Source organism: Clavelina lepadiformis, chromosome 6 (assembly GCF_947623445.1).
Source record: "Clavelina lepadiformis chromosome 6, kaClaLepa1.1, whole genome shotgun sequence".
NCBI classification, from domain to species: domain Eukaryota; kingdom Metazoa; phylum Chordata; class Ascidiacea; order Aplousobranchia; family Clavelinidae; genus Clavelina; species Clavelina lepadiformis.
The window spans coordinates 5213238-5233724 of NC_135245.1; the positions used below are offsets into that span (position 1 = coordinate 5213238).

General features: G+C 35.9%; 2 protein-coding genes and 2 long non-coding RNA genes across 11 annotated transcripts; 3 read left to right on the forward strand and 1 right to left on the reverse strand.

Annotated features, from left to right (window-relative positions):
* The first annotated feature begins 281 nt into the window (after window positions 1-281).
* Window positions 282-2980, forward strand: LOC143462864 (uncharacterized). Of its 3 annotated transcripts, XM_076961170.1 has the most exons (7): window positions 282-428; window positions 763-925; window positions 1073-1194; window positions 1271-1410; window positions 1525-1700; window positions 1785-1841; window positions 2519-2980. In XM_076961170.1, coding segments are annotated over exons 1-7 (699 nt in total). In that variant the 5' UTR covers window positions 282-389; the 3' UTR covers window positions 2521-2980. The 3 variants fall into 3 exon arrangements, with proteins under 3 accessions (XP_076817285.1, XP_076817284.1, XP_076817286.1); XM_076961169.1 differs by having other exon boundaries at window positions 1785-2980; XM_076961171.1 differs by lacking the exon at window positions 1785-1841.
* LOC143462868 (uncharacterized) lies at window positions 2929-12668 on the reverse strand. 6 transcript variants are annotated; one of them, XR_013118219.1, is made up of 8 exons: window positions 12527-12668; window positions 12257-12428; window positions 10801-10889; window positions 4547-4694; window positions 4273-4407; window positions 3991-4084; window positions 3374-3656; window positions 2929-3299 (listed from the first exon to the last, which is right to left on the reverse strand). It is a non-coding gene; the product is annotated as an uncharacterized LOC143462868 (long non-coding RNA). The 6 variants fall into 6 exon arrangements; XR_013118218.1 differs by having other exon boundaries at window positions 4151-4407; XR_013118216.1 differs by having other exon boundaries at window positions 3374-4084.
* On the forward strand, window positions 6277-8490 carry LOC143462867 (uncharacterized). Its single transcript, XR_013118213.1, has 3 exons — window positions 6277-6469; window positions 6725-6876; window positions 7826-8490. It is a non-coding gene; the product is annotated as an uncharacterized LOC143462867 (long non-coding RNA).
* LOC143462860 (uncharacterized) lies at window positions 12630-19798 on the forward strand. Its single transcript, XM_076961162.1, has 6 exons — window positions 12630-13032; window positions 16930-17051; window positions 17214-17329; window positions 17433-17508; window positions 17595-17753; window positions 17870-19798. The coding sequence occupies exons 1-6, from the start codon at window positions 12630-12632 to the stop codon at window positions 18092-18094; spliced, it is 1101 nt and encodes a 366-aa protein (XP_076817277.1). The 3' UTR covers window positions 18095-19798.
* Window positions 19799-20487: the final 689 nt, after the last annotated feature.

Here is a 20487-nt window from a genome sequence, read left to right on the forward strand (position 1 = left end):
CTGCATTATTACGAACTTAGCCGCTACTGAGCCGACAATTTATTGGGCTAGCTGTAATTGCTGGTTTATTGCCAAACTTTCTATTGCAAAGTTTTCTTGCACCTGTGTGTTTTAATAAAATATTTTGTGAAGTGCTCTAAAACAGTTTAATGAATAGGTTTGCAATAAGTTGGTCATAATTCATAACAGATAAACAAGTTTTTTCTTAACGGCACTTTAGTTGGTTTTCCAGTGGGATTTTTTTGGAAGTTTTATGATTTTAATGCGAACATTATATTAACTTTATGCCATTCTATTTTCAAGTTAAGGTGTTACGTAATATAAACCAAAAAATCTCTGCCGATTTCAATCTGTTGTTCACTGGATTTGTAAATTTGTGACCGAAAACGATGTCTGCTGATGCTGGCTTGGAAGAAAATAAAACAGAGGTAATTTGAGGTTATAGCATAATATGCCTTGTACTTAAATTGCAGTTTATCCTTGAAATGCAAATGCAACTCTAAATCGCAAGTTTTGAAAGAAATTACCAGTACGTTACGTGAGTTACATTATATATAGAGATAGGCTACTATGCGAATATTTTATTTTTTTATCGTAAAACGTGGTTAACATTAACTAGCTATACCTCACAACACACTTTATTTATTAAAATCAAACTTGCTTTAGTGTTGCACTTGTACTTTCATTAGAACTCGCATTTCATAAACTGGTTTACCAAGAGCGTGGACAGCCAATAATAATTATAATACGTCTTTTTAACAGGAATCGAAGCCTAATAACCTGCATTCAAACCAAGTTTTAGAGTATGTATCTACAAGTTTTGCGCCATCATATGAAGCAGCTTCTTCCTTCCCTTCCGTGTCAACATGCCCTCGTGGGCTTGAGTGCTTGTTACCACTTGATCAAGTAACAATTACAACTACAGGTAACATGGCTGAAAAAATTCAATTTTTCTACTCAAAGAAAGAACTCAACTCAACAAGGGCTCAACTTTTCTGTGACAAACAACGCTTACGTTTTTTCCAAATTCGTCTTAATTACTTAAGACATTCTGAAGCACATTCTCTTACAGATGCAGCAGCTGCCCTAGGTACGGTACAAAACAAAGCGGGACAGTGTCTTTTCAATTTGAAAAAAACATACGGACCCAGCTTTAATGAACGCACCATAAGTTTTAGCAACAATAATGGTGAGGTATGAAAGTTATGCTTTGCTTTGTTAAATTATTTTGTTTTCAAAATTCATACATGTGTTTACGTCATGTTTACAGGAAATATTGAGGCGCGCAGTTAGCGTCAACGGTTGCTGTTTAGGCCCCGTGGTTTGTCCTTGCCCCGGGCTGGGTCCTGGAATGCTGGTAGAATCGATAGAAGCACCGCCTGGTCAACAAGTTGCAAAAACGCAACAAATGTAACAACAATCGTTGTTTTTTTTCTGTTGCGGTACATATCGCTTTTAAAGTAAAAGTCATTTTCAATATTTCCAATTGTGCTAACTTCAGCTAATTAAAACGTATTTCATTAGGTCAGCGTGGTTTGGTTTTCGTTTTCATATTTACGATGAGTCGAATACTGTCCGATTGATTTTAAACAGCAATTGTTTCGGTAACAACTGGACCGTCGTCACCACATCCGGCAGTCAGATTGGAGAAATGGTTTGGAATTACCCCTTTGGGGGAGGAAAAAAATTAACCGTGACCTGTAAGAATTACTAAACTAATTTTTCTTTTCCTGTTTATACGGCATACGCTAAAGGTATTTTAATGTTGACGTAATAACTTTTAGTTCCAATGGATTTGGATGTTAGACTGAAAGGGGCCTTACTGTGGATAATGATCTATTGTAAGTTATATGTTTTGTATGGCATGATATCAGAGTCAATGACTTTAGATTTGAGTCAATGAATTGGCTTGAGTTCGAATCGATTCACTTTTTTCAAACACTTAACTCGGGTTAATGTCCAAAAAAAATCGAGTCTGTTTTTGTTGATTATACGCTTTAGCATTAAGGTGAAACAAATTGTCTTTCTTTCGTTCAAACACATCATTAAAGTGTAGTTCAAAATGAAATTTGCTTGTCAATGAACTTCGTAAACGAAGTTACGAACGATAAAACGTAAAACGGAAGCACGCGTAAAACGCAGGCAGACCGAAGCAGTAAAACGTAGTGAGTGTTCAATAACTTAATACGTTATTTTTTCTTTCCGTACATAACTTGGCTTCAGTTATCAATTGACTTGACTTGAGCCACTTCTTCCAAAATATTTTAGTTGAATCTTAGATAGTAAATGACGTCACTTGCAACTGGAATCTGTACTATTTGGTTATGACTCTGATTGATCTAAGATAAAGTTATACCTAAAACTATAAAAAGAGTAGTACTTGGAAGTCTACATAGGTAAACCAGAAATTGCTAATTTTTCCGTTTCAATCGGAGATAACTTCACTGACTTGTTTGACACAAAGAATCTTACGATTCTAAGAAACGTATACTGTATGATCAAACGTGATGAATTGCAGAAACATTTTCTTGAAGTCAGCGACTCCATCGCGTATGTAGACCTGCACACTTCATCTGTCCAGCACGATGCTGCTCTTTAGCGCCCTCCAGTGTTAATATTAATCTACGTTTGATGCTCATATTTCTGTTATTGTTTGGTAAAAAAGATCTTGCATTGAAGTATTCCAGTCTTTCGTAATCATTCTTATCTGTGCTTGCTTTTTTGTTTTGACTTTTTACACGGTTTATAAAAGAATTGCTGATTCGTGTTAAAAATTACAGCTTTAGTTAACTTTTCGAGCGTTTTGGTTTTACGTTTGAACAACTTTTGAAAGAAGTCGATATTTTTAGGGAAGTAATTTTTAGTGTTATTGTTATTTACAGATATGTTTATTTACATTTGTGTACTTACAACGTTGAGTACACGGCATTGTCGTGAAATGGAATTTTTTTTATAATATAGAAATACAGCACATAGCCTATATCACAAACGACGATGCGTAGGTTACAGTATACGAAAACGCTATTATTTGTTGCTATGGATTTAGCCTTTAGTCCAAATTGCACCACCGATAGTCTGCAATTACAAACACTTGACTAGAGTGTCTCATAATAACACGGAAGCTTTCAACCAATGCGTAGCCAACAATTATACAACCGCCCTCAACCGGATTCTGCATGTGACTTATTCCGGTCTACACCTCAAGCGCCATGTCGGATATGCGCTGGGCATGTGAGTGAGTTTCCTGACACAGCCATATATAACTGTCGCCGATTGTTTCGACTCTGATCACAAAGTACCTACGAAACAGCACGACAATTTATACTCAAAGTTTAGACTTGCAATGTAAAAGAAAGCATGTGTGTTCTCTTACCTTTCACACAGCTATCGAAAATAGTGTAGTTTGAAACAGCAACAACCTTCATTGGCGTGTACATATGTTTGTGACGACGGCAACGACGTCACTGAAGAGCAGAGTTTCGTCAAAAACTACCTGAAACGGACATGCTTGTTAATTGCATGCTGGCCTACATGGAATTAACGTAACATTTTAACTGATAAAATAATAAAATGTAATTAATTTCTTTTCCTTGGCGAGACTGAATCGTCGTCGCACCTCATCGGAGGTATCGGAGGATGCTCGGGATCGAAGACTTCTGGATTCAGAGGAAGATCACAGGGTTGAGGGAAACAGAAGTATTAAATTACACACAAGTATTAAAACATATAATTTTAATACTTGTGCAATGCACTGTAAGCTAATGCAGGATACCTTACTTGTTTCTGTAACACTTCTATAATGAGTCTGGTTAAGTGATGCAATGACGCATCACGTACATCAGAGTTAATAACAATATTCATTGCGACTAAAAAAATAAATGCACTGAACAACGAATAACAATGCATGATATGGGCTGTGCACACTGATCAAACTTAAGTACTTCAAGCTTTTGCAAGTGGAAGTTTTTTAACTGTAATAAATGGTCATACCTTACGATCTCAAGTATACTTTCATATTCAACCCATAGCAGAGAGACGTAGTTGACGTCATTTCAATTAACACCATGATCGGATGGTTTCTCATCTAAACAAGATAGGACAGTTCGACAAAATGAATTAATAACTTTTATGAAAATATTTGTTCTTTTACAAAGAAAATCCATTTCAAGCTTTCAAACAAAGCTCTGAATATAACCATTTCCGCCAAAATGCGTTATAGTTTAGAACTTTCGATCCCGTAGAAGCGAAGTCAACTTCGTTGTTCACACTGACTATGAGGGTTTTCGCACGTAGCTTGGTCAATGCTACGATCCAACCAACATCTGTGGGTTGTATTGTCTTGGGTTTAGTTGTACGTTGATTGAATTGTTCTAGGTTTTCTTGTCCTGGGTTGAATTGACTGATCACCTATGAATATGACCATTGCGTGGGGTGTTGTATAGTGTGTAGTTGAAAGTTAGCCCTATCGCGTCCTCTTTTCCGCATATAGGTTATAAAACAAATGCAAACATAGCACATGAATTCTATCGCTGATTAGACTACTCACCTTTTACATCATTTCACTTTCTTGAACGTTCACCTTGATCGATACGAATTCAGCAACCACGCTGATCAATGACATTTTGCTGTCAAGAGCATTTGACAGTCACTTGCAAAGGACAGGCCTCAGGCAATGACAGCTTGTTGTTTGCAAACTAAAGAAATCAAGAATAAGAACAATGCAATATGAAGTTCGCAGGAAAAACAACAATGGACATTGTGGTTATTAGACCTAAATGAGTCACATTTGTAAAGGCTCTCCTAAGATTTCTGGATGTCAGACGCATAGGAAACATATTCACTCCGATAGCATTTACTGACAAAATTATGTGCGACTTTCTTTCTATATAAAAGCAAACAAATATCATAATGTAGCTTTAAACGTTGTAATCGGTAACAGGTTTGTGGTTTGCAAAACTTTGGGTGTGAAAACTGTTGTAAAAGCCGTATCGTATATGTATCTGCATATACAGTTCTACCTATTTGGTTTTACATAGATGCAAATGTTTGTTCGGTTATATGAATGTTGAAAGGTTCTACGTCTTCATGTCTTGCACATATGCAAATACCTTTGTGATAACTGTCCACTTGCGTGAAATGTTGACAAAACAAAACCAAATGGCATGTCATAAACATAATGCTGATGTTAGATTATAAAAAGAGTAAACAGAACATCATGCTTTTTGAATAACTGCATACATGGCGCAATATTTATCCCAGCAGGTGTGTGGAATATGAACAGTAAAGTCTACACCTCAATGCGACACGAGGAATAAAGTTGTTGACAGAGCATGGGAAACAACACGTGGTAATCCAACAGGACATATAACTGCGATAACAGCACTTACAGTCGACAAATCACCACAATGACATGTGCTGGGTTACACGCGGGCGTTGCAGCTATATGGGCTAATTAATATGCGCCATAGCATGTCATTATTGAGTTGCAACCCCTTATCATACTGTGTTGTTGGACTAGACGTTTCCTTTCTCAATGCCCCAAGCGATTAGCTTGCCGCAGGTTTCAAAAGATTTGCTTATCTTGCAAGTATAATAAAATAATAAAAACTTACATATAGCTTCGAATATCGTACATAATTCTCCTATAAATCTTTCTAGCTGCAACCACAACATTCTTATAAGTCCTTAGTGTTAGCGTCTTCGCAAATATACCAATGAGAAAGTTATACGCTTGCAAGACTGTTGCAATTACGTGCTTTGCTGCGCACTTAATTTGGCCGTTTTGACGATATCTTAGCATCTTAAAGTTGGACGATGATCGTTCCGATAACTAAGTGGAAAATATTGCTTTTTCCGACTTTTTTTTGGTGACAAAATCTTATCGGTAATAAACAAATTCAAAAAACATTATAAAACATTACATCATGGAATAATTCAGGAAATAGGATAAACGATGTTTGCGAGGTAGCAACCATAGATTTTGATCTGAAATAAAATACAAAAATTTGTAATACAGTATATATGTAAGTGTCACATGGTAAATATATTTGCCAATTCTCTTAAAAGGAAACAAGGGTTTGACTGTTATTTCAAAATAAGATGACGCAACAATATTTGACATGTTTTTCAGCGCCCCAAGCTAATGAATCAACCACTTCAGGCTCACGTGACTCGAATTTAGCCAATCAATGAGTCAACAACACAGGAGGATGACGTAATTTAGTTTAAACTATACTGGCCAGGTGTGGGTATATAACAAGCAGTTTTTTCCGTTAGCTCGTCAAAACTTAATAATATCTGTAAGACTTATTCACTGCGCTTCAGCATTTTTTTACCTTGGCGAAAGAATGAACGTCTTCGAGGAGAATTATTACGATGAATACGATTTTTACAACATCATGCCGATTGAAAATTTATTCACTCGTTCTGGCGGAAAAGGAAGAACAAAGACTGAAATCCAGACCAGAAGGTGAATAAAGAACATAGCCGAAGAGGCTAAGTAAAAGATCTTTCATACTTCGTGCAACTTAAGTCAAAGGGTTTTTCGTCGTGGAATTTCGTATGCATTCGAGTAAAGTATAAAGCCTTTTGAGGACTCGAGAAATAATTGATAATAATGATAACTGTGTCATGATTTGAAATCATTTCAAAAACAACTTTTATAAAATAAGGAACGTTAGGAAAAAATAAAATAAATAAGAACAAGTAAAATTTCACATTTCAGCAAAAAGGTAACGAACTCCTGGACGGTTTACGCAAAGCTGGAACGTGAGAGTCGCAACAGGTCAAGAAAGCACCACGCCCGTAGCAACAGCATAACCAGTCGAAACAACGACGCCTGACGTTGAATGAGCGTAATCGGTGAAACAACAACTGGTGGGTATAAACCGCAATCGAGTTATGTTACAACAACTTGTACAAGAGTATAGTTTAACAAGTGCTGTTATTGTAGTCGGTTGCGTCATTTGGTTTGAGTATGACGTCATTATATATGTGCGTCATATCTACTGTAATCGCATGCGTTGTTAGCGGGGAAAAGAAAGCTATAGAAGTATGGTTGTCAAACTGAGTCATTCTTCACTATACAAAGACCGGCGTCAAATATAGGTTACCGGTTGCGTGATAGTTAATTATTGAAAATAACAACTAGGTTACCCATTAGGTGGTTTCTTTTTCTTAAACGAAGCTTTTTACATTCAACTTTTTTATTTACTTTATTTCTAGGTGAAATTATTTACTGATGTATGATAATGCACATACGTATTACGTAACCAAAAGCACCGGTAACCGACTTAACACCGGTACCAAGGTTGTTTTATTTTTTAACCGAATTTGCAAAGCAACATTTTACTGGTTTGTTTTTATTTTTATATATGATATTTTGTGCATTTGTTCCCCCGTTGAGCTTTGATAATCTCTCACTCTTATGAAGTTTTCAGATGGTTAAATTGCTGATAATACCAATCACTGAATATGAGCTTATCTCATGCTTTTCCCCGGAAAGGTATATATAAGTCAAATAGCCGTACAAAGCTGATCTATTTTCTTTCTTTCTTTCTTACATTCTCTAAGGATAATTACTTTTGTTGATTATATGGAAAAAACATATACCGTAACTTGACCAAATACAAATGGGAAAGGGTTATGGCGAGTTTGCCAGAAGGTTTTCACGGGTAAGAAAACGAATAGAGTTGAGAACCACTGGCTTAAAGCATATAAAGAAAACAAATACCATCTATAGAGTAAAACAAATAAGCGTGAGGTGTATAACTGTAACATTTGCACCGGTTCTCGATATAAACATAAATCAATATCAATCATTTAGATGACGTCGAGGGAAACGGATTGTCCTCTACTGACGACGAGATATATTAGATGAGCAAAATGCTTTTGTTTAAGATGGAATCAAGCCCACCAAAGCATGTTACATCTGGTGCATCTATGAAGTGCAATTCTTGAGGCCCGCTCGTATACAGTGTAGGCCTATATATAACGTCGTGTTTATAATGTGCACAGCAGTATAGCAGAGACCTTTTTACTCGCAGGGTGTATTATACATTACTAAGTTTTTTGTCTTTCTGCAAGTAATTTAAAAAGTACGAAATTTTGTTTGATTTAAAAGTGATTGTGCAATTGTCAAATAACTTTTTTGTTCAAACGAGTCATGCCAAAAATCGAACGTACGAAATGTAAGAAGTTGCTACTTCCTTTTTGAAAATTGTTTATTGGAAATTTTACTTAGTTTTTGTGTCTGTATCTGACCGAAATTAAAGAAAATGTTGCTGTAATATGGCACATATAAATAGAAACCGTAACTAGTTAAAGGGAGAACTTTTTACGCAGCAGCTGACAAGCACGTTTCGCTATCTGCCGGTTTAATAAAAATTCAGAATTTTCACAAAAAGCTGCAAGTATGGAAACTTGAACTGCGACTATTTTTTTACATTGGAGCATATTTTGCCAGTTTCAATACATTACACCGCAACTTTCCTCTCTTCCTTAGTTTTTTAGAATCAAAGTATGAGACCAAAAGCGCGTTTAAAACTGTATGCTTTTGAGCATCATAAAGGCATATAGAGTTTGATGCAGCAGACAAGAGCAGGCCATAAATGTAATGAATGAACTTTAAAGAAAAAATGTACCTGTACCTGTAGGATTTTTAAATAAACTTAACTTCACCCAAGACAGGACAGCAGGATAATCAAGGATATATAGATATGGATCACAAAAATGTACAGATTATTAAATAAGTACAAGTTGTCAAAAACATTAAGGTACGGAAACAGCGTTTACTGCATGGCGAAGATTTGTCCGTGCTTGTTTCACATACAAAACTTAACGTCAAGATATGAGGTTACATCAATAGGCTTGGCTTGTTCATTGCTATATACAACCGCATCAAAAACTTTAAGGTTTTCTGACCAAATTACTTTTCGCAAGAAATGGACAACTTTCACATATATAAGTAGTATGTGTAAACGCTGGCTGCCTACATAATAAATACCTCGACGTATCCGAAACGTTTGAGCATAGTCTGCGGGGAAATGGTAATGTGGCTGTTGTATCAAGCTTTATACGCAACGCATCGTAACGTTTCTTTCATTGTTGTTGGGCTGAGCAGTGATGATATGAAGGAGGTATCCACAAACGCGTAGATATACAGTAGGTAGCTATATTTCCAGGCTTGTTTATGGGCACTTTTTTCTGTCTAATTCCAATTATATATTATTGTATTATACATATACAGAGCATGTCTCTGTATATATATAGGCTACAGTATTTAAAAACGTCTGTGCATGGGACAAATTCCGTGTTCACAGTCCTAACCAAGGACGGATTACCACAGGAGCAACTGGGACACATGCCCAAGGGCCCCGAGCTTTTGAGGGCCGCAAACCGTTCTCGGCCAACTGTGCCAGTATGACGCATCCTGGTTAAAAGCGGTCTGATTTGTAGCGATATTTCTTGATCAAAAAGTTGACATTTTATGACTTTTCCTGAAATTTTTCCGGCCATCCGACTTTGCAACTTTGACAAAAATCGATTTGTATTTTGAGAAATATTAACATATTTATATGAAAATGCTGCTTATTACCTTCTATGTTGACCTAGTTTTAATTATTGGCTTATTAATATTTGGGTCAGGCTGTCAAAATTTATGATAGTTGACTAAAGATTTTGCGAGAGAAGATGTGGAATTTTTCTATTCATCGCAATTCATACAAAAGGCCGTTTTCTCTCTGGTGATTGGCAATTGAATGCCGCCCCCTCGCGTTGATCTACTTTTTCGTTTTTCTGTCCAAGATTTTTGCCGCGCCTAATATGCATGAAATGCGAAACAGCGGGAGTGCGGCAAGTTAAAGGAATGAAGGAACAACTGAGCTGGATGTAAAGCTTGTCGTTAAGCGGGTTACTAACGTATACGTCGTTTCAAATTTGTAGCTTGCATTATAAATTGCCACAACTATTTTACATGTAAACATGAGAATAAAATTTTCAATTTTGTGGTATTATAAAGCGTTTCTTTCAGGTGTAAAAACCAAACAATTTTGCGTTCTGCGCATTTTGCGCGGGGTGGGTCAATGCAGAAACTTATCATCTAACTTTTAAAAACTCTTGGCCTGCTATCAACTAACTTTAAAATTGGGCACTAGAAATGTGGTGGCATATTTTAGTTCTGCACAGCTGGGCACCCAAAAACCATACTACGCCTCTGTTTGAGTGGGCGAACATACATCGTGATGGAAATGTGGCACCACAATTTAAAGTTGCCCCAGGGTCCCAACGGTGCTTAACCGCCACTGGTTCTAACCCAGCCTATTTATAATCTCACTACGGATAAAAGAAAGCAGAAAAACACAAACTTTTACATCCAGTCTAAAAATAAAATTCGCTAGATTAATTCAACGTACCGCAGTTTATAAAACTATAATTTATTTTCATAAAATGTCTAGCTATAGCCTATAACAATTCATCTACACCTCTCAGCAGCCAATCTCTGCTCAAGTCTACACAAGCGTGTTTTATACAGCGAAGCTGTTATACCCTGTAATACCACTGCTGTACAGGAAAACTTTCATAAGTTAGTCTTGGTGAAAAATAATACAGATTTTGCAATTGATATTGATCGCTATGTATTATAAACAAAAATTAAAAAAGGTAATTTTATGAAATTTCGCTATGCATGCTGTTACTAGAGCTGGCTTTTATAATTAGTTAGGTTGAAGCACAGTAAGTTAAAGATAAATGCTTGAAATACAACTACAGCCTCCTTAGTTTCGATCAGGCTTGAGTCACTACCTTTACATCTTCCCAGAAAGAAGACCGCGTTCACTGGCAAGGTCCACCACATACGACGGCACATTTTGCTAGTTCTAATCAACGTACATCTGTAACACAAAATATAGTTATTGTATTAGGTGGTATTAATCAGGGCTGTGGAGCCGGAGCCAAAACAGTTTTTAAGGAGCCAGAAAGATCATTCAAAATAGAAGCGGAAGCGAAGCCACCGATTTCAATACAAGTTTTAGATCTAAAACCGTTAGTTACGCCGGTTTCATAATAATGGCATTTATTTTTCAGTGGCAATTTTATTGCATCAAAATCTATAGCCTATTTTTCATCAAGGATGAATTTCTTTTGGAATCAGTTTGTGGTACAGTTGCTATGCTTCTATGTAATTAATTATTAGTTGAAAACTTTGCTTACTGCATTGTCATACACAATGGTAGACCTCACTTTTAGTGAATAATTTCTGACAGGCCATATTTTTCTGTTATCTTAGGCCTATGTAGGCTACAAGATAGGTTTTGTATAAGTCTACACACGATGCAGGCTCACTAGCCCGCTTGTAGGCTACTACGCATCGCACTACAGGGTTAAATATAAAAATACTATAAATTCCAATCATACAAAACGTATCTTAGTTGTATTTTTCCGCTTTGAAACTTAGTTTTTATATAAGCTACACAAAGTTATTACAGCATATAATGCTAGATAGGCTACTTGAGATTTCAGAACTCAGACACGGTTGCAATACAATTCTCAACGTGTTAAAACTTCTGCATAAAACGACAGGAGGCCTATAATAGTCTACAGAAACACATTCAGTTTTTAGATATAGATCCACAACCCTTTGGCAAACAGTTCAAAGTTCGGGTAATATCTCATGTCAGTGCAAAATAAATCTATCAGAACTTGCACATCGACAAGGTTTTTATTTGGTAACTTTGGCAAGCCAAATTCTACTGGAGAAAAGTGAAAATCGTTACGTATTAGGTTGGCCAAGTGAGGCAAAAAACTATGGCAAGCCATGCTGGACAAAGGTGTAAACGGGGTCGAGTGCCCGCTTTTTGTCTCACTTGACAAACCCAACACCTTACCTTACACGAAACGATTTTAACTTTAGTCCAGTCCCAAAGGGTTTTGGCTTGCCATAGGTTTAGGTAACCGGGGCAAAGTGATGAGGAACCACCGCCGAGTGGAGTCGTGCAAAGACTTTCCTCAGTCCGAGTAAACTTATAAAGATTCCGATACCATACTACCCGTGTATACGACGGTAGAGTTGTAACCTACGTTTATGAAATTCACTACCTATACCGTAATTGTCATCAAAAATAGCTTCATCATTGTAGTGTGAATTGTAGTGATAGGCCTACACAATGATGATATTGGTAAAATAACTCTAAAAACATATGTTGCTTACAACTTTGAGCTATATATATGACATTAGATTGTTTTAAAACGCTAAACTAACCACAAAATTTTCTATGGTCAAAATTCTTTGACCGCCGTGCAGTCCAGGTAGACGAGTAAGCTCCCATTGCAAAGCGACGATTCCCTGATCCCAGTGCTGGTCGATACTTCAAATATGGCGCCCGGAGCAAGTTGTATCACGTGACTGTCTGGGTGACAAATGGCGACGAAGCCTAAAGCGAACGTTTTTGGGAAAGCTTGGTGATTACGGCATTTGATAAAACTGCTTTCAAGCGGCGTTATAGATCAACGTAACATTAATGAAACTTACTTGATGGTTAAGGTGTTCAAATCTTACGGCCAGGATATTAGTGATTTTTATGTTGCTTTGAATAGATGGTCGTCTAAAAATGGTTACCAGTTGATTGAACAATATGGACGACAGCAACTGGCAAGAAGGGCAAGGCAATCCTATGATGTCACAAAATAGTGGCGACGATCTTGAATCTCAGTCTTTGGCATCTTTAAACCAGGTTAAACAAGAAACTAGTGACTACGAAGACAATTTATCCGTGCAGCCCGCTGAAGAAATAATAGATAGTGATGTTACATTGCCGCAGCATGGTGTGATTGGTGTTGATGATATTTTGATTCCACTGCCTGACAATAGGCCAAGCGGAGACAATGGAAATGGTTCTACAACTGGAAAACGTAAGAAAGCAAGCAAGAAGGGAAAAAGATTAGATATAGACAAGAAAGCGGCTAAAAAATGGGAGCAAAAACAAGTTCATGTCAAAACCTTAGACGGTTCCTTTCCAGTCGAAATGTGGGCTTCTGGTAAGAGTTTTGTAGAAGTACTGTAACGAGTTTGCTGGTTATTCCAGACAAAACTTACACTTGTCTAACTAAACAAATTATTGATCTATGCAGTTTGTTTTTCTCTCTGAATAAGAGCAATACGTAATTGCTTCCCCATATCTTACTACTACCATTACCGATGTGTACGCACTGCGCTCATCACGTGCAGCGTCAGCTGTTCTATATCCGCCATCTTTAATTTTTATTCCAAGATGGCGGTTAGTTTTTGTTAGTGACGTGTGGCAAAATGGCGACGAGCATTTGCTCTTTTGACGTGTTGCATTATCGTTTATTGCTTTTAGTGGTTCATCAGGCCGTTGTTGCTAGCTAAAAGTAGGTTTACTTGTCTTTTTGTTGCTGTAAATGTTGAATAGTTAACTTAAATTTTGACAAAAGGTCTAAAGGTTACAGACCTAGTATATGATATTAAGAAAGTTCAGTGTGTGAGCAAAACAATTTTTCCATAGTGTTTTAATTTAAACAGTTATGATACTTTAGAACTATGTGTTGAATTGCTGAGTTTGCAGATTGTCGTAGATTCTAACTGCATAGAACTAGTTTAGATGCAATGTGGGGGGGGGGTCTAGTACACAAGTGCACAACCAGATGACGTCACAAATTGAGTAGCTGGGGTCTAGTATGAAAAGACATCCTGTGGTTGTGAACTTGTATACTAGACCAGCAATGTATTTAGGCATGAGAGTGTGTTCAATATACATATCTACATATTGGCATTGTTGTATTTGTTGATATTGCAATGTCATATTTTAAATATATACTGGTAAATGAATAACTTTAAAATAGAAAGAACAAGTCTTCGTGTGGGTGTGTGCATGCCAAATTAAAATTTGGGTTCGTGAGAATATCAATAATAGATTTTTATATTTGTGTGACTCCAAATCTGCTAACTCTGCTGATTTTACCGAACCCATGTGTCATACTCGACAAGCAATAGTATCATGTCTGAACTTGTCACTTTGTTGGTGAATCATATTAATAGACCTGAATTTTGTGTATGGTAGGGTGGGATAATTTGGGTGCAGTTGATTAATATCCCCTAGCTTTCTACAATTTTTAACCAATGTTATGTATATTTCAAAACTTAGTTGTTTTTAAGCATATCATTATTGGTTTAGAAGGCAATTGTGCTCACTATATCAAGCATAGCTGGGCTTGTCTTCTGAACCTCAATTGCATCTTGCAATGTGTTTATATTTTCATTTTCCTAAACAAAATAAAATTCAACCCAATGTCATAAGTCGCTGACCACATCTCACTTTTTATGGTGCTTATAGGTTTTGTGACATTCTTTGGACGCCATCAACACGTAGCTCAAAACAAAGCATACACAGTTGCCAAAGAAAGTGGATTCGTTGCACTACCTGTTAGTGCTAAGCGGAATCCTCAACGTCTCAGCCATCACAACACAATTATGAATGTATACACAAATTAATTAGAAATTAGACAAAGTCTAATTTAATTATGGTTATCCAACAAAACAACAAACACATTTTTAATATGATACCTCATGTGTTTTCCCAAAATATTTCTTGTAAATGTTGAGCAGTTTGACATGCATGTACTATATCACAATTGATTTGTCTCAAAGTAGTAGGTTGCGAACCAAAACAACCAAATTTTGGGTCGCCAGTCAAATATATTTGGTGAGTGGTAAGTTTATCACATCATAAGTTTGTAATAGAGTCCAGATAAATCATGAATACGAAACATTCTAAGCAACCATAAGATAGCTTTAACCAAAACAGGCATAAAGATAAAATAAAAATAACTGTCTCACAAATGTACTGTAAGCGAATTCGTCTTGAAGTAATGCTATTATATCATAAGGGGTCACGTTATACCCGCAGTGTTTAATGAAACGAGTTTACATAATCATAATATTATATATATATATACACAATAAAAGTTTCAAGTCCAGAAAACTTGACTGATTCTTGCAAAGCATTGCTCTAATAAGTTTAAATCTCCACTTGCCAACAACGTCAGTTTATCAATGAATTGGTTAACAAACCAGCACTCCAAAGACAGATTTTATGATCACATCACAAAGTAATCAGAGATAAAAAGCAGAGGGAGCCCTGCTATTCATGATCGGCTGCCAGAATTCTTTTTAGAACTATTTGTCACAGTCATTGACATTCAATCCAAAAGTAGAGTCATAAGATTACCAAGCATCACTAAATCATTGTTATATGCCAATTGCACAAGTTTGCCACTGATTTTACCCACTAAATCCCCAATGGACTGTTATAGGGTTTAGATCAGTGCTCTTCAACCTTTTTGTCAACGCGGAACCCCTCATGTACTTTTGCGTTTGTCACGGAAACCCACTAACAAAAGTTTAGAAATTACGAATTGCTTGGTCAGAAAATAAAATATTTCGTTATTACACTGTTACACTTCAAAAAATAATTAGACATTTCAAAACATAAACAGTTGTTACAAAAGTTATAAAGTCAGACATTTAATGACTCTGTTGTTGTTGGCTCAACAACAACAGCAGCAAAGGCTCAACAGCAGCTCAAGTCTGTACTCTCTACTCAGTCTGCTTGTACTTCTGTGATCTGTACATCGGCAACATCCTATGACTGTGATGCAACAATAACGTTCTTGTTAACAGCAAGTGACGCAACAATTATATCAATGTTTTATTCGGTTGTTGACTGCACTTAACTTCTTGTTTAACAAACTGGCCTTGGAGTATGAATGCGGTGCAGTGATCTAAATAAAATCGGAATGACGCATCAAAATGCTGAAGCAAGAAATCAATTTCCTTAAATAAACGAGGAACCCTCGCGGAACCCTTAAAACTCACGGAACCCCACTACATGTTCCTAGGGTTCCGCGGAACCCCTGTTGAAGAGCACTGGTTTAGATCAGGGTTCTTAATTGGTGACAGGCTGAATTTTACCTTTGGGAATAAGTTTTATTTGTCAAAGGGGTAAAATTGCTGATTTAAAAACACAACTTACATTTCCAATGTTGAAAATAAATTTCTAGCGATTTATTTTGTGATTAGTTATGTGGCAGATGTTAAACAGTTGATGCAGTAAGGTATGTAATCTTGAAACGATGTGTATATGTCAATCTGGCGGAGGTAAATTTGCTGTTGAGAAGCTGCGTGGGGGTAAAAAGAGAAGAACGGTTAAAAACTGCTGGTGTTTAAATTGGAGATGGTATTTTTGTAACATAATTTTCATCAGTGATATCTAGCATAATCATTTTGGTTTATAAAGTGCATTTGCCCGGTGCAAAGCACATGATTGTTCTGATTCTGCACACCACCTTATATATCAATTGTATTAGCGTGACATGTTTTTGTTTTATGTTTGGTCGTTCAATTAAAAGACCATACTATACCGTCGTTTAATGCAAAATTTCAGCGCGTTAACAAAGAAATGTCACATCAGTACGGTATCTTGTACTGTAATAATGTCAATTTTTTTAAATTAGAGGAATACAACAACTAAAATACGTTTTTGTCTGGAATATATATATCTTCAAACTTTAACTCTGCAGTGCGACATGTACTCTATTATGAAGGTGGGCTAGTGAGTCCGCACCTGTGGCTGAAGGTTTTTTGTATATATGAATAATGAATAAACAAATCTGATGAATATCTGGTTCTGACAATTAAGTTAGTTTTTTTCCAGCTAATGTTAATTGTGTTTGGACAGATACTACATTTGAAAGAAATGCTTATAATTTATTCAATGTACCTTAACACAAAGATTAGGTTTTAATTTACAGATGTGTATAATTTTCTCAACTTATTATTTGAAAATCTTGAAAAATTGCTTATTATTGTGACTGACAACAAAAACTTAAACAGAACACTTGTTTGTGTACGAGCAGTAGATGAACAAAAGCGCGTAGAGAGTGACTTTGATGAATATGCTGCTCTTGCCAACTTACCTGCAGTAAATTTTCCTGAAGGAGAATCGTCAAGCTCAGCTATTGACAGAAGCGATTTGCAAGTAACCTAACAAATTTTTTTGTAAACAAATGCATGTATATCTACTTTGTATCTATATGTATGTCTAATCTGTATGAGATTATAGAATTTGTAATTTACTGTATGTGTCAGAGATGCCATTAAATGAAATGCATTAGAGTTGAGTCGCCTATTTTTATAACAGATTGATTCTGGTGAAGGCAAAGAAGATTTTAGTTATCTTAATGAAGTGCCAACTTCTGTATGCGAAGTAACGACTACAGACTTGGCAGAGCCTGAACAACTGGTTGAACTAGCAAGGTTCGAAACTTCAGTTAAACTTTAATTGTTGTTTGATATTGGGATATGGTTCTTGTTCGATAGAGATTTTGTTGGTTGACTGGACAATAACTGTGTATTGCAGCTCAAATTTCAAAATGGCCAAACCCAAGCGACAGAAGGTGGATGAAACTCAAAGAACAGTTGCATGTCCGCATATGGTATGTTGAAATTCACTCCAAATAAAGTCTTTGTAAGAATTTGCACTTCGTTCCGGACTGCATACGGAATGTTAACTATTATGCAGGGCTGCAACAAGATGTTCCGTGATAATGCAGCCATGCGTAAGCATTTGCATACCCATGGTCCGCGTGTTCACGTTTGTGCTGAATGTGGAAAAGCTTTTGTTGAAAGTTCAAAATTAAAAAGGCATATGCTTGTGCATACTGGAGAGAAACCATTTCAGGTGCATTAATGGGTTTAAACTTAAGCTATTTAGGAGTAAAACTGAAAATTCTATCTAATTGTTATTGTATCTGGTTTTTGTATATTTGACGTCACTTTGACCACATTTGTTTGTAGTGTCCATTTGTTGGATGTGGAAAGCGATTTTCATTGGACTTCAATCTAAAAACCCATATGCGCATTCATACGGGTGATCGGCCCTACGTATGCCCATTTGGAAACTGCGACAAAAAGTTTGCCCAATCAACGAATTTAAAATCACACATTTTAACTCATGCTAAAGCTCGAAAGAATTCATCAAGTTCCTCATCTGCAACCTCCCCACCCCCTTCATGGTCTTGATTCTCAGAGGAAATCATGAAATATTGTTTTTTTTCTGAAACCAGTTGTTGCAGATTTTCTGACAGTTGGTGTTTGGTGTCTTTTTAACCCTTATAGCTGTGGTTCCTGATGTTGATTTGGACGGAACCTTGGGGTCTCACGAAAAATGGTACAACCAGTTAGATAAAATTTTAGAAACGATATATTTTAAACGTGCCATAACCAAGAAAGTTAGCTTTCTTACAACACATCAAACTAACAAACTTAGTTATCTGTCTCTGTGCCTATGCAAATTTTCCTTTATATGCTCACTGGCTATTAACTTTGTGATATGTTTGGAAATGTGGATTAGTTTTTTGTAGTTAAAATAATCTTACAGGATTCTGCAATCGAAACAATTTGGGAACCACTGACTTGTTGTATGAGGAATTTGTATTTTTTACCTGCGGTTAAATATTTTAAGTTTTTAACTTTGTATTGTAAGTCTACGGATCGAATCAGATGTCCACACTTTTTTCCAAATTAATGATAATAGTATTTCAAGGGCATTAAAACCTATGATTAGAGGGAATAAAGTTCAAATATCAATTTAAGCTATGAAATAATTATAAACCTGATGCGATGTTTTTACAAGATCTTAGGCTGTTGTTTTATCATTTAAAAAAATTTAAAACGTCCAAATTTTGAACAACAGTTTTAGGCTGCTTTTGGTTAGCTGTTATTTAAACACCAAAATCAACATAAGTCTGATGAAATTAGTGATGTATATTGCAGGTTTTTATTGGTTATAAACATTTTGATAATTTTGTAATGGGTATCTCCAAAAGTTTAAAAAACATTTTCATGTGTTTTGAAAGCTTTCGAGATAGACGAAGCAAGTTTTTGGGTGGTATAAATTGCCTGATTTTAGTTTAAGTTCAATATTTTTAGATCCAAAACGTCCTTCTACTGATCACATTTTAGTAGTATATTATGATGGTGGATGTTATTTTTCGACTTAAAAACTGTGTGCATGGTATGTTAAGCTGCACATGTTTTAAACTATATTGTGTGTAATTTGGAGTTTTTAACTATCTTATGTCACATTTGAACAAGTGCCAATTATACAGTATCATTGTTTTAGATCAACCATGCTTGCTCCTTGCTATAACCAGCAATCTAATGAATGAGCTATGAAATTCATGGACATGATGGTTAATTATTAATGCTTTTTGTAATATTTCCAATGGCTTACACTGTTGGCTTTTGCATGAACAGTATGCCCATACCTACCTTTTAGTGTATGATTTTCAATTTGTTTTGTAACAAAGTATATAATTCTTATTTTATGTTTTCTAAGTTGTGGAATTTTATCATTTTTTGCTATTACTACCTGTAATCAATTTCGTAGAAAATAGTGGCAACAAGTATTTGAATCTGGCAGCAGTTGTATGTACAATGGTACAGTTTACTTCTTAGAATGAAACTGTTGTGTGTGGCAAATTATATCTTGGTGCAATTTGTGAGTTTCTCTGTCAGTATATAGCGATGAAATGTAATTGCTGGCATGCTGATGCAACTAACATAGTATGCTTTTCAAGTTATTGTATGTGCTTCTTCCTGATATTATACTAAAGACTTGAAAATAGTTTTGTGTTTATTCTTCCGGAAAGATACTTAATGAGGTATTTCACCTTGCATTTGCAAACTTGATTACAAGTGTTAATGTCAATGGACAGGAATATCTCTAAAATTCTGAAGAATGTTAATTAAAAAGGTTGTGTTGGGAAATGCTTGCCATTTAGCAAAAATATGATTATTAAATTAAAACAGTAGTTAAGCAAATGAAACAATGAATATAGCATGTTTTAGGTCATTTTTTAGTATTTACAGCCACTTTCCAAATTGTAAGCGTAAAAGGTAACTTGCCAACTTATCAATAACTATGTCCAACATTTTTAAAGTAAAACATTGTTGCTCTTACTTCTGGACGCCAAAAACCCAACATGCGAAACGCATAGGCCTACCATAAACATATAAAATTGCTTGCAGAAGTTAATTCACCTCAGCAGTAGCTGGATTGCATTAGCCATTAGCTGCCATATACTTGGTAATTGTCAAATCACGTTGTTATATGCAGGCAAAAACAACACTACTGTATTATTTTCTTAAATGTTGGCACGAAAATCATTGATTTTTCTTGCTAGATATCAGAGTTTGTTGTGGCAATAAAATGAAGCGTTTTGATGAACTTATTTTTTGGCTAATGGCTAACAAATTGCTTAGTTGCCAAGTGCTTTAGACACAGATTTTCCTAGTTCTAATCTAAAAGTCAAATTGGGAATGCCGATGTTGCGTGTCAACAAAACGTCACTGTGTAACTTGTTCTGCATTGTTTAGACTCCAACAATTTCTGTATATTGGTTGTTATTCAC